Genomic DNA, 14850 nt, shown 5'->3' on the forward strand with positions numbered 1-14850 from the left:
ACAAACGTGATTACAGGACTGCTTCTTTCTAATCATCATAAGGCAGACCTGCCTCCTAGAGAAATCCATTTACACAAGACACCCATCTCACTCTTGTAAAGTGTGGGCAGTATGTATGTGTATCTATAGGGTACAGAGACCCCTTCATCTACAGTTCTGATCATGCAACATATTCATTCACGTATTGGGTTTTTTTTCTGGACATATTCATTTTGTATAAAGGTGTTCTTTATCAATATAAAAAAAAACCCTGGAACTTATACAAGGCATCTGGCCCTTCAACACAGCTGCAAGGTCTGGCTTGACATCTGCTTCCTGTCTGGATGCAGTCTTGGCCATGCGGCTCTGATTTCACAATGAAAGAAGCAGGGACAACAAATACCACACTGCACTGGGATGGAAAGTCCAAAATGAAAGATTGATCCAAAAGTCTCCCTTCCAGCAAGAAGGTCCCATGGCAGCTCTGCTTCAACACTGCTGGAGCACAGAGAGGTTAATATAAAATGGTTTGTGTTCCCAGCTGCAAACCTTCCAGCAGCTCTCAGGTTGGGGGTAGGGAGAGGAAACATAAAAATATAATACCTGTTTCAAGATCACCCTCTTCTCTCCCTCCAGGATAGATGTGAAGACCTCCACCAACTTCAGGGGATGCCTCCTGCCCGCGATCTGCAGTACAAGCAAAAGCAAGTAGCTAAGGATCCTACACACACTTTTTAGAGATTTTAATACGAGCCATCAACAAGCAATGCACTAGACTAGATCATCTATATGGTTATAAAATCCCTGAACCAAACAGCTTAAATTCTTATTTTCTGAGCACTGAGAGGCTGGAAAGGCCAATTTAAAAAAAATGTTTTATGCTAGTACACTCGTATTTACCTGCATTAAAAACATGGGCTTTCAACAATTACCTGACCTTACTGCACCTAAAATCATGTATGCTGTTTCACAATGCATGTACCTTTGCCTGCGGGTGGGGGAGTTAAAGTATGCACAGATATTTGATTTTTAAATCTTCACAAGTACTTTTCCCCAGCTGCGGCTATCATTTTCAAAGGGAAACTCCCATGGGGTTTTGAAAATTGCCCCCATGGACCTTTAGATGATCGAGGAGTTAAAGGGGCACTTAGAGAAGATAAGGCCATCGCAGAAAGATTAAATGATTTCTTTGCTTCGTTGTTTACTGAAGAGGATGTTGGGGAGGTACCCATATCAGAGAAGGTTTTCATGGGCAATGATTCAGATGGACTGAATCAAATCACGGTGAACCTAGAAGATGTGGTAGACCTGATTGACAAACTGAAGAGTAGTAAATCACCTGAACCGGATGGTATACACCCCAGAGTTCTGAAAGAACTAAAAAATGAAATTTCAGACCTATTAATAAAAATGTGTAACCTATCATTAAAATCATCCATTGTACCTGAAGACTGGAGGATAGCTAATGTAACCCCAATATTTAAAAAGGGCTCCAGGGGCGATCCGGAAAACTACAGACCGGTTAGCCTGACTTCAGTGCCAGGAAAAATAGTGGAAAGTGTACTAAACATCAAAATCACAGAACATATAGAAAGACATGGTTTAATGGAACAAAGTCAGCATGGCTTTACCCAAGGCAAGTCTTGCCTCACAAATCTGCTTCACTTTTTTGAAGGAGTTAACAAACATATGGATAAAGATGAACCGGTAGATGTAGTGAACTTGGATTTTCAGAAGGCGTTTGACAAAGTCCCTCATGAGAGGCTTCTAGGAAAAGTAAAATGTCATGGGATAGGTGGTGATGTCCTTTTGTGGATTACAAACTGGCTAACAGACAGGAAACAGAGAGTAGGATTAAATGGACAATTTTCTCAGTGGAAGGGAGTGGGCAGTGGAGTACCTCAGGGATCTGTATTGGGACCCTTACTTTTCAATATATTTATAAATGATCTGGAAAGAAATACGACGAGTGAGATAATCAAATTTGCAGATGATACAAAATTGTTCAGAGTAGTTAAATGGCAAGCAGATTGCGATAAATTGCAGGAAGACCTTGTGAGACTGGGAAATTGGGCATCCAAATGGCAGATGAAATTTAATGTGGACAATTGCAAGGTGATGCATATAGGGAAAAATAACCCATGCTATAGTTACACAATGCTACAACCCAAGAAAGAGATCTAGGCATCATAGTGAATAACACATTGAAATCATCGGTTCAGTGTGCTGCGGCAGTCAAAAAAGCAAACAGAATGTTGGGAATTATTAGAAAGGCAATGGTGAATAAAACGGAAAATGTCATAATGCCTCTGTATCGCTCCATGGTGAGACCGCACCTTGAATACTGTGTACAATTCTGGTCGCTGCATTTCAAAAAAGATATAATTGCGATGGAGAAAGTACAGAGAAGGGCTACCAAAATAAGGGGAATGGAACAGCTCCCCTGTGAGGAAAGACTAAAGAGGTTAGGACTTTTCAGCTTGGAGAAGAGACGGCTGAGGGGGGATATGATAGAGGTGTTTAAAATCATGAGAGGTCTAGAACGGGTAGATGTGAATTGGTTATTTACTCTTTCGGATAGTAGAAAGACTAGGGGGCACTCCATGAAGTTAGCATGGGGCACATTTAAAACTAATTGGAGAAAGTTCTTTTTTACTCAATGCACAATTAAACTCTGGAATTTGTTGCCAGAGGATGTGGTTAGTGCAGTTAGTATAGCTGTGTTTAAAAAAGGATTGGATAAGTTCTTGGAGGAAAAGTCCATTACCTGCTATTAATTAAGTTGACTTAGAAAATAGCCACTGCTATTACTAGCAATGGTAACATGGAAGAGACTTAGTTTTTGGGTACTTGCCAGGTTCTTAAGGCCTCAATTGGCCACTGCTGGAAACAGGATGCTGGGCTTGTTGGACCCTTGGTCTGACCCAGTATGGCATGTTCTTAAAGTTACAAATTACACACAATACAAAACATAAAACCCCCAAACCAAAATACATACAAATGAACACACTCATCCCTTCCCCTCCATTATTCCCCAAACCTTCCCCATTCTGCAGTTTGTAAAACAAAATGGGCATAAGCGCAAATCCATGTATAGCAGACAATAAATAAGAAAATCGCACAATAACAAAGAAAATAAACCCAACAAATTAAAATCAGTCAACCCAAATCAAGCTCTGTGCTTCAGGTGGGAGAGCATCTAAGTAAGGAAACCAAATTTGTAGGCACCCTGCCTTACGTCGAGGCAGAGACCATTTAGCATGCATTTTCTCCGTAACAGCTGACGTAGGTAAAGCATTTCTCTGACAGGTTAAACCAAAGGCGTGACCTCCTCCCCCCCCCAAAAAAAAAAAGTGTGGTCTTCAAAATCAAGCGAGAAGCACATGGAAGACAACAACCTACAATATCAGCCATATATACCTTGATTCTGTACCAAAAACTGAGTGATTAAGTGCATGACCAGAATGTGTGATCCAAGGTACTAGGAACAATGGAACATTTCAGACACACATTTTGGCCAGAAAAGCTCTATGTTGGGGAAACAAAGCAAATAAATTTATATTGAGTCTCACGTAGGAACATATTTCCAGATATAGAACTAATAGAAAAACAAAACAAAACAGGAAAAGAGTTTTTTTTAATTGGCTATTTTTATTGGATGTAACAGAAAAAAAAACACATTAAAAGTATTAATACGTGCAAACAGACATCTGTTCTTCCCAAGAGATTTCCCCAACCCACCCCCCTGCAGAACAAGAGCAAGTCAACACATACCAAAGGAAGAAGTAAAAAAGTCGTAGTACACAGTATTAAACAAGCATCCTTGCTCAGAGCGCTCATAATTAAATACAAAACTACATCAATAGAACCATTTAAAAGAAACTCATTAACATGGGTAACACCTCCCCAGGCACCATTAAACACCAAACAAAATGAGAAGACAAAAAGGATTGGGTACCTTATTAAGCAGCTAGATCTTGAGAGTGAAGTCATGGGGACGGAGCAGAGGAAATATTTACCTGTGAAAGAATTTCTAACCAGCTGAGTTTTGATTTCTTCCTGAAGGGGTAGAGGAGACGCGTTTTCCCGGCCCCTGGAGCCCCGCCCACGAGTCGACGACGCCGACGTCATCAGCTGGGGACTGGCAGTATAAAAGCTGGTCTCCCTCGGCGTTTGATGGACGGAGCAGAGGAAATATTTACCTGTGAAAGAATTTCTAACCAGCTGAGTTTTGATTTCTTCCTGAAGGGGTAGAGCAGACGCGTTTTCCCGGCCCCTGGAGCCCCGCCCACGAGTCGACGACGCCGACGTCATCAGCTGGGGACTGGCAGTATAAAAGCTGGTCTCCCTCGGCGCTTGTCGCCGTCCGGCGCGTGTCGCTATAGACTGAAAATTTTGAGTATTTGAAGAATTGGAGAGGATTTAAAATGGCTCTCTGACTTGATGCATTTTCTGACGCTCCTGCCTTTCATTTTCTCATATTGGACTTTTCTTAATAATTTCTCCTAAATGCCGCATAAAAGAAAGGGGAAGGTGAGGGTTTACCTACCTGAGCCCTCACCAACCGCAGGACAGCGGGTAATCACCGAATATGCATCTCCCATTCCATCAGGAACAACGAGCCCCGCTAGCGGTATGGGAAGAGGAGTCCCCTCTCCGCTTGGGGAAATATCGTTGTCCCCCCCAGAACCACGATTACCGCCGAACGCTACCTCAGCGTGTATAGCCGGGAAAGTTGAGTCGCCAGTGCGAAGAGCTACAGGAGCGATTTCTTTGGGCGGACTCCCGGGAAGTACCGCGAATGTGGAGGGATCACCCGATGCCACGAGCCCTCTTGAAACTGCAGCAAGGAGTGAGTACCAAAATGAGGATATGTTGCAGAGAACTAGAACAGCTGTGGGTGGAGGGGAGGCATCGGGTGGCCTAGTAAGAGGTCCCATAGAGGTAAAAAGACCGGCGGAAATCACAATAGAGTCCCTTTGGGATTTGGTTGCGGGGTTAACCATGGCATTTAATGAGCAAACCCAAAAAACGGAGGAAATTTCACTCAAAATGGACTCTATCGAAAAGCAATTACATCTGAGGGGAACAGAACAATCACAAGAATTACAGCAAGTAAAAACAGATTTAAAACAAATGTCGGATATCAATGCTGTATGTGTGAAAGACCAGGCAGTCTTAACACGACGGCTTGAATCTGTGGAAAATTATCTCAGACAACTAAACCTAAGGGTTTTGAACTTTCCAAAAGTGGTGGGGGAAATTCCATTACTGACTTTCAAGAGATATCTGAAAGAAATCCTACAGATTCCAGAAGAGCAGATACCAGCTGTAAAAAAGATCTTATTTTTAAGACAAAGACAGAGTCAAATACAGATATCCCCAGTAGGGGATATTGGGAATTTTAATAATCTATCTGAATATTTGGAAAGCTCTGGACTAGAGATATGTGAAAGAACTGTACTCTTTGTTTCTCTGTTTTCAGAGTTCGACAGAGCCCTAATTATGAAACATTACTTTAAAGCAATTAATATAACATATTTGGGTGGATTGATCCGTATTTTCCCTGATCTTTCCAGGGTTACACAACTACGCAGAAAATCCTTTATAACAATGCGCCCTGAAGTTATATCTCTTGGTGCAAATTTTCTTTTGCGTTATCCTGCAAGATGCGTAGTAAAATACTCTGGGAACACATATATTTTCTTTAATCCAGAACAGTTAAGGGGCTTCATAGATGCTAGAAAGGAAACCCCTATAACCTAAAAGATCTGGTTCTAATTTATAAAGGAATGGGTTGATAAGAGAGTATTGGTTTAAATCTTCCTTCTCTCCTTTTTCTATTTTTTCTTTTCTTCTGTTCCTATTTCCCATTATTACCTAGAAAAATTGGGGATAAACATTTCAGTTTAAAAATAGTTGTATTATTACAATTTATTTGGTGTAACACTTTTCTTTTGAATATTCCTCTTGATTGAATGCAAAGGATTCTTTGTGTATAAAATGTAAAATTGAATAAACAAATAAAAAAAAAAAAAAAAAGAGAGTGAAGCCATGATTCGAAAGGACCCCATATCGCCTCAAAGGAAGATAAGCGATTGTTGCACAATGCAGTTAGATAAGCCAGGCGATAGTGGTTATGTAAACGATGAATTACCAACCAGGAACGGCAACCAGGAGCTCACATCATGCAAGTGCAAGCTTTGTGCTTCAGTAGCTACAGTGGCTTCCAGTTGTGGAAAGGGCTAAATTTAAACTCTAGACTCTGGCTTTTCAGGTTCTATGGGAACTGGTCCCTCTTATTTAGCAAGAAAGCTACAGTGGTGTACTCCCGGTTGCAAACTCTGTGTTTTGATATGTGGATCCCAATAGAATAGAGTAACAGTCTTATCTTAAATCTGAAGGCTGACCAGGTTCTGAAGGGAAGCGACAGAGTTCGACACCTGAGCAGTCCTGGATCCTGCAAGGGCTACCAGAGGCAAGCAGCAGACAATCCAATCCAAGGTCCAAGCCGAAGCAAACACGAAAAGACGCACCACAAAGCACCAGCACGAGCCAGCCTGTTGCCGAGGCAGGAAGGTGCTGAAGATGCAGTGATTAAATCCCCAAGTTCCCGCTCTCAGCGTGGGAACTTCCGGCAGGGATGCCAGATGCGCTGAGGGGGAGGAGCCACGACAGAGTGTGCATCCTGCCACGCTGCCAACAGAAGAAGTCGCCGCTGATGACGGCCATTGCCGCGCCAAGGGACCACCAGACAGGAGCAAGCTCTGGCTTGCTTCCTAACCCTCTGGTCTAGTCAGGGTGCATTACTAAAAATTCCTCATCTGCAAAAGATGCTCCTGATATGATGCAGATCACGGGCCTACTCCTTGGTTGCACCATCACTAGCATATCTTGCCTTCAGAGAAACAAATTATCTCGCCTTCGGGAAGAAGGTCAAGACATGGCTGTTTCTGGGCTGGAAATGCGGGCGGGCAAGAAGAAATTAATGGGTCCCAGGGTTGACAGGGGTTTGTACAGTCTGAGACCAGTTTAGCAGTAAACTGCGAAACAATGCGACAAGGCGATAGCAAAAGCCAGAAGAATGCTGGGCTGCATAGAGAGAGGAATATCGAGTAAGAAAAGGGAAGTGATTATTCCCTTGTACAGGTCCTTGGTGAGGCCTCACCTGGAGTACTGTGTTCAGTTCTGGAGACCGTATCTACAAAAAGACAAAGACAAGATGGAAGCGGTACAGAGAAGGGCGACCAGGAAGGTGGAGGATCTTCATCGCATGACGTACGAGGAGAGATTGAAGAATCTAAATATGTACACCCTGGAGGAAAGGAGGAGCAGAGGTGATATGATACAGACTTTCAGATACTTGAAAGGTTTTAATGATCCAAAGGCAACAACAAACCTTTACCATAAGAAAAAAATCAGCAGAACCAGGGGTCACGATTTGAAGCTCCAGGGAGGAAGATTCAGAACCAATGTCAGGAAGTATTTCTTCACGGAGAGGGTGGTGGATGCCTGGAATGCCCTTCCGGAGGAAGTGGTGAAGACCAGAACTGTGAAGGACTTCAAAGGGGCGTGGGATAAACACTGTGGATCCATAAAGTCAAGAGGCCGCCAATGAAGAGTGGGTGACTCGCCAGAATGATGGCTACTGCCTGGAGACAATACCCTTATTCAATAAACATACACATGGTTACTGTGACTCCAACATCACTCTAAGCTTCAACAGCAAGAGGAAATGTGGAAAAAAGGATTTGCACTCACAAAGACGGGAGTAGCTGGCTTGTTACGGCGGTTACTACCCCAAACCAAATATCCAAATTACTACCTCCACCTTCCTCTATTCCTGATGCCTTTCAACTAGCTTGATCACTCCATTCTTATACTTCACTTTCAATGCATATCCAGCATAGTTCTCTGCTTCAACAGCAGGGGAAAAGAAAAACTGTTACTTCACACATCCAGCAGAGCTCTCTGCTTAAACGGCAGGGGAGAAGAAAAAAGGGTTCGCACTCACAAAGCGGGGAGTAGCTGGCTTGTTACGGCGGTTACTACCCCAAACCAAATGTACCTGATACTTCACTCTCGACGCATATCCAGCATGGCTCTCTGCTTCAACGGCATGGGAGAAAGACTGATACATCACGAATTTCCAGCATAGCTCTCTGCTTCAACGGCAGGGGAAAAGAAAAACTGATACTTCACGCATATCCAGCATAACTTCAACGGCAGGGGAGAAGAAAAAAGGATTCACACTCACAAAGCGGGGAGTAGCTGGCTTGTTACGGCGGTTACTACCCCAAACCAAATGTGCCTGATACTTCACTTTCGATGCATATCCAGCATAGCTCTCTGCTTCAACGGCAGGGGAGAAGAAAAAAACTGATACCTCACACATATCCAGCATAGCTCCCTGCTTCAACGGCAGGGGAGAAGATAAACACCCAATAAGGGCTGTATAACATAATCTGGGTAAAAACAAATAAGCATGGGTGTAGCTTGCTTATTGCGGCGGTTACTACCCCTACTACCTCTAACTAATCAAGCTAGATATTTCACTTGGATGCAGCTCCATCACCGCTCTCTACATTAATGGCGGGGGTGGAAGGGAATTAGAACCAAGAGCTAAGAGAAACAGATAAGTATGGGAGAAGAAATGAGGGAAGCTTGCTGGGCAGACTGGATGGGCCATTTGGTCTTCTTCTGCCGTCATTTCTATGTTTCTATGTAAGAACAGTTGTTTCTTGGCAGGCTTTACGTGAACAGAGGCAGCCTTTCGATTCTGGCTTTGGAAAAACAATAGTCTGCACACTGGGCATGCTTTGCCCAATGTCATTAAATTAATTTTAGAGGTCCATATTGAGTAAGCCGAGTAGCGGGAAAGTTATACGGGTAGCTTTACTCAGATATTCAGCAGAATGTAACTGGTCACACGTTCTGCTGACTGTACTCGGCTAAGTGAAAGATACTCACATAAAGTTATCTAGGACAATCCTCCGACATGACCAGACTTACCCAGATAACTGAGCACCATCCTTATAAAGCTATCAGTGCTAATCGGCTAAAGGGAAGCCTCTCCCCCACTCCTGCCTCTTTTTCTATCCGGGTACTGAGCAAAATGTAAACGGTGAACGGGGAAAATATTTGAAACCTAAGATTTGCCCAAGAAACTCAAAAATGTTCTTGGACAAATCTTTTAAATATGGACCTCTTTATGCTTCCAGTGTAAGACATTTATATATGGTTTTAAGTATTATCTTGGAGGCAATTTGATTGGACATGTTATTCACCACTCTGGAAGGTCATGCACCCAGGAAAGCAGTTCATGAAAGCTTTTACATTAATTAGCTAAAGATGGTCCTGGTCTTTGGGAAACAGGGCCTTGCTGACCAAGTAATTTGCCTGACACAGTGTAGTGCACATGGACAGAATTTCATAAAATACTAAACATTAAGGGGCGGATTTTCAGAGCCCTGCTCGCCTAAATCCGCCCAAAACCGGGCGGATTTAGGCGCGCGCAGAGCCCCGGGACTCGCGTAAGTCCCGGGGTTCTCCGAGGGGGGCGTGTCGGGGGCGGGCCCGGTCGTCGCGGCATTTAGGGGGCGTGTCGGCAGCGTTTTGGGGCGGGTACGGGGGCGTGGCTACGGCCCGGGGCGGTCCGGGGCGTGGCCGCGCCCTCCGTACCCGCCCCCAGGTCGCGTCCCGGCGCGCAACAGGCCCGCTGGCGCGTGGGGATTTACTTCTCCCTCCGGGAGGCATAAATCCCCGGAGAAAGGTAAGGGGGGGGTGTAGACAGGGCCGGGTGGGTGGGTTAGGTAGAGGAAGGGAGGGGAAGGTGAGGGGAGGGCGTTAGAGGATTCCCTCCAAGGCCGCTCCGATTTCGAAGCGGCCTTGGAGGGAACGGGGGTAGGCTGCGCGGCTTGGCGCGCGCCGGCTATACAGAATTCATAGCCTTGCGCGCGCCGATCCAGGATTTTAGTGGATACGCGCGGCTCCGCGCGTATCTACTAAAATCCAGCGTACTTTTGCTTGCGCCTGATGCGCCAGCAAAAGTACGCCTATTCGCGTTTTTTGAAAATCTACCCCTAAATGAGGAGATGGAGGAATCACGAAATGTTCACACTTTCCTTTTTAGAGGATATTTATTTATATTTTAAAAAGTCTCATATTTCACCATCATTCAACCATATTGTTCAAGGCGGAGAATATCAATTTGCTTATTTTATTTATTTATTTAAGTTTTTTATATACCAACATTCAAGACGGTGGTCCCATCATGCTGGTTCACAAGAAACAGGGGTGAAACTTTACCATTTAACAAAAGTGCAGAAAAGCAGTTACATAAAACAAGGTTGTCATAAAGCTTATGGTTATGACAACCTAACCAATGGCACGGCAGTTTTCAAAATGCTCGATGTTAACCGGTGATGAGGCAGCTTTTACACAAAATCCTTGATGGCATCACAATGTACTCTGATCATGATAAAATTACAACTGGATTGGGCTGACTCCCTATAGAAAATAAGAAAATTACTTCTTACCTGCTAATTTTCGTTCCTGTAGTACTATGGATCAGTCCAGACGGTGGGTTATGTCCCCCGTCCAGCAGATGGAGTCAGAGCAAACTTCGGAGGGTGCTGGCATATAAGCTGGTGCACCCCTCCTGTATCCTCAGTATCGAGAATATCAAAGCCAAGGAAGAGTACTGGATAGACCAAGGCAGGTGGATCAAGCAAAACCCTGCACAATCAATCACAAACCGTGAAAAAGAAAACTATGCAACGTGCAATAAGAACTGTCCAAACAGGGACAAACACAGACACACAGTTTCAGATCCCCGAAGGGAGAATAACCAGGAGAATAGGGAGACAGAAGAGACGAACGAGCAGGTTCCCTCCTAGATCTCAAGATACGTCCAGGGAGGGCGTCTGGACTGATCCATAGTACTACAGGAACGAAAATTAGCAGGTAAGAAGTAATTTTCTTTTCCCTGTACGTACTAGGATCAGTCCAGACGGTGGGATGTACCAAAGCTTCCCTAAACCGGGTGGGTCCCCGGGAAGCCTGCTCGAAGGACCCTGTCCCCAAAGGAACCAGACTCAGATACCTGTACATGGAGCCGGTAATGTCTGGAGAACGTGTGGAGAGACTTCCAGGTCGCCGCACGACAAATTTCCTGCGCCGAGACGAGCTGGGACTCCGCACAGGAGGCCGCCTGGGCTCGGAGAGAGTGAGCCTTGAGACCCGGCGGGGGATCCTTACCGGAACCGATGTACGCCGAAGTCACCGCGTCCTTGAGCCAGCGCGCAATCGTAGTCTTGGACGCTTGCCTACCCTTTCTAGGCCCCGACCAGAGCACGAAAAGGTGATCGGAGACCCGGAACTCGTTAGTCACCTCCAAATAACGAAGAAGGGTGCGCCTCACATCCAGGCGGCGAAGTGACAGGGGAGCATCAGCCGGGAATGCAGGCAGCTCCACTACCTGGTTCACGTGGAAGGAGGAAACCACCTTCGGCAGGAACAAAGGGACAGTCCGGATGTGAACCCCCGAGTCCGTGAACCGGAGGAAGGGTTCCCGACACGAAAGAGCCTGCAGCTCGGAGATACGCCGCGCCGAGGCGATAGCGACCAGGAAGACCGCCTTCAGAGTGATGTCCTTGAGAGTGGCCTGCCGCTGGGGCTCGAAGGGAGGACCCCCTAGAGCCTGCAAGACCAGGTTGAGATTCCACGAAGGACAGAGAGGACGTACCGGCGGACGTAGGCGCTTAACTCCCCGGAGGAATCGCGAGATGTCCGGATGAGCCGACAGACCAGGCCGTCCCGCGGCACGAGCCAGCGACGCGAGAGCGGAGACCTGCACCCTCAGGGAATTATAGGAGAGGCCCTTCTCCAGCCCCTCCTGCAGGAACGCCAGCACTAGATGACGGGATACTGCAGTCGCGAGAGCCCCCCGCGCCGAGCACCAGACCTCAAAAACCTTCCATACCCGCACATAAGCAACCGAAGTGGAGGTCTTCCGCGCCTGGAGGAGCGTATCTACCACGGGACCGGCGTAGCCTTTGCGCAAGAGGCCCCTCCTCTCATAAGCCACGCCGCAAGACAGAAGTGTTCCGCCTGCTCCGAAAATACCGGGCCCTGGCGGAGCAGCCGTGGGAGGTGCGAGAGACGAAGGGGCTCGCCCACCGCCAGACGAAGGAGATCCGCGAACCACGGGCGCCGCGGCCACTCCGGAGCCACTAGAATGACCTGACCGACATGTTTTTCTATTCTCCTTAGCACCTTGCCCACGAGGGGCCAGGGGGGAAAAACGTAGAGCAACAGCCAAGGGGGCCAGGGAAGGGCCAGGGCGTCGACGCCCTCCGCGCCGCGCTCCCGCCGACGGCTGAAGAACCGAAAGGCTTTCGCGTTGACCGCTGACACCATGAGATCCAACGCGGGCGTCCCCCAGCGTCTGACAATGAGAGCCATCGCCTCGTCGGAGAGGGACCACTCTCCCGGATCCAACACCTGACGACTCAGATAATCCGCCTGGATGTTGTCCACCCCGGCGATGTGGGAGGCTTCCAGACGGTCCAGGAAACGTTCCGCCCAAGCCATCAGACGCGCCGCTTCCAGCGCCACCAGTCTGCTCCTGGTGCCCCCTTGCCGGTTGATGTAGGCCACCGTCGTCGCATTGTCCGAGAGGACTCGGACCGCTCGTCCCCTGATCATGGGCAGGAACTGCACGAGAGCCAACCGGACCGCCCGAGTCTCCAGGCGGTTGATTGGCCAGGTCGTCTGTTCTTTCGTCCACAGACCCTGCGCCGAGCTCCGGAGACACACTGCCCCCCAGCCGGACAGGCTGGCATCGGTGGTGACCACAATCCAGTCCGGCGTCTCCAGGGGGCATCCTTGGGATAGATTCCTGGGATCCAACCACCATCGCAAGCTGGCCCTGGCTGTCGGAGGGAGAGGAAGGATCGCCTGATAGTCCTGAGAGACCGGCTTCCATCTCGAGAGAAGGGACATTTGCAGGGGCCTCAAGTGGGCAAACGCCCAGGGGACCAGGCTGATTGCGAACGCCATAGAGCCGAGGACCTGCAGGTAGTCCCGCGCCGTGTGAACCTGGAGAGCAGAAAACCTGATGATCAGCTCCCGAAGGGCTTGCGCCTTGTCCGGCCGCAGGAAGACCTTGCCCTGTACCGTGTCGAAGCGCGCCCCCAGGAAATCCAACCGTTGGGACGGAAGGAGACTGCTCTTGTTGAAGTTCACCACCCAGCCAAGGGACTGTAGGAAGGACACAACTCTGTCGACAGCCGCCCGCCCTTGCGGCAAGGACTTCGCTCTGATGAGCCAGTCGTCCAAATAAGGGTGTACGAGAATGCCTTCCCTCCTCAGCGCTGCTGCCACCACTACCATAACCTTGGTAAAGGTCCTGGGCGCGGTCGCCAGACCGAAGGGCAGCGCCTGGAACTGAAAGTGCTGACCCAAGATCTTGAAACGAAGGTACCTCCAATGGTCCGGACGGATCGGGATGTGCAGATAAGCTTCCGTGAGATCGAGGGAGGCTAGGAACTCCCCCTGATGAACCGCCGCGATGACGGAGCGGAGCGTCTCCATACGAAACCTGGAGATCCGAAGCGTCTTGTTGACCTCCTTGAGATCCAGAATAGGGCGAAAGGATCCGTCCTTTTTGGGAACCACGAAATAAATTGAATAATGACCCGAGCCCACCTCTCCTGAGGGGACGGGCGCAATGGCTCCCAGGTCCAGGAGGCGGTCCAGCGTCTGCTGTATCCCCAGCCGCTTGTTGCTGGACCCGCAGGGAGAAAAGAGGAACCTGTCCCTGGGAGACCGGACAAATTCCAACGCGTAACCGTGCCTTAGGATGTCGAGGACCCAGCGGTCCGTGGTGATGTTGGCCCACTCCTCGTAAAACAGAGCAATCCGCCCCCCAATCCGGGGTAGCGAGGAGAGGGCCAGCCTGGCATCATTGCGTTGACTTGCCGGGGGTTCCCTGAGCCGAGGAGTCCCTGGAGGGTCTGCGGCCACGAAAGGGCCGAGTCCACGACTGCGACCGGTTTGACGGGGTCCTCGGGCCTTGCTGTCTGGGACCCCTGTAGCGCCTCTGAGCGCGGTACCTGTTCCTGGGAGTCCCCGTGGACGGACGAAAGGACCGGCGACGGTCCTCTGGAAGCTTGTGGACCGAGTTCTCTCCCAGGGTCTTGATAATCTGATCTAAGTCCTCTCCAAAGAGGAACCTGCCCTTAAAAGGCAGGGCCCCCAGGCTAGACTTGGAGGAAGCGTCCGCAGCCCAGTTCCGAAGCCACAGGAGGCGCCTGGCGGACACCGCCGACGCCATGGTCCTCGCCAGGACCCGCAGCAAGTCATGTAACGTGTCTGCTCCGTAAGCGATCACCGCCTCCAGCCGGTCAGCGTGAGCCGCCTCGTCCGGTGGCAACTGCTGGGAAGTAAGGAGCTGTTGGACCCATCGCAGACCGGCTCTCTGGGTAAGGGAACCGCATATGGCCGCGCGGACTCCCAGTGCCGAGACCTCGTAGATCTTCTTGAGGGCGACCTCCAGCTTCCTGTCCTGGATATCCCGTAGGGCAGTGCCTCCCGTGACCGGAATCGTGGTGCTTTTCGTGACGGCGGAAACCGCTGAGTCAACCTTGGGGACCTTCAGAAGATCCAGGAAATCGCTCGGGAGAGGATAGAGCTTATCCATGGCCCTGCTAACCCGAAGGGACGCCTCCGGGTTATTCCACTCCCTCACGAGGAGGTGAAGGAAGGAATCATGGATCGGAAAAGTCCGTGCCATGGGACGGAGACCCGCTAAGACAGGATCACCCTTGGATGTAGCGGAGGCCACGGAAGGCGCTGGAGGCCCTGGGG

General features: G+C 48.7%; 1 protein-coding gene across 2 annotated transcripts in view; it reads right to left on the reverse strand.

Moving 5' to 3' along the window:
* STAT6 (signal transducer and activator of transcription 6) overlaps positions 1 to 14850 on the reverse strand; it is a 209356-nt gene that overhangs the window by 93971 nt on the left and 100535 nt on the right. For both annotated transcript variants that reach the window (XM_029594879.1, XM_029594880.1), the window contains one exon: positions 583 to 666. In XM_029594879.1, coding sequence (XP_029450739.1) covers positions 583 to 666 — 84 coding nt within the window. The remainder of the gene's footprint in view (positions 1 to 582; positions 667 to 14850) is intronic.

Source organism: Rhinatrema bivittatum, chromosome 3 (assembly GCF_901001135.1).
Source record: "Rhinatrema bivittatum chromosome 3, aRhiBiv1.1, whole genome shotgun sequence".
Taxonomy (NCBI): Eukaryota; Metazoa; Chordata; class Amphibia; order Gymnophiona; family Rhinatrematidae; genus Rhinatrema; species Rhinatrema bivittatum.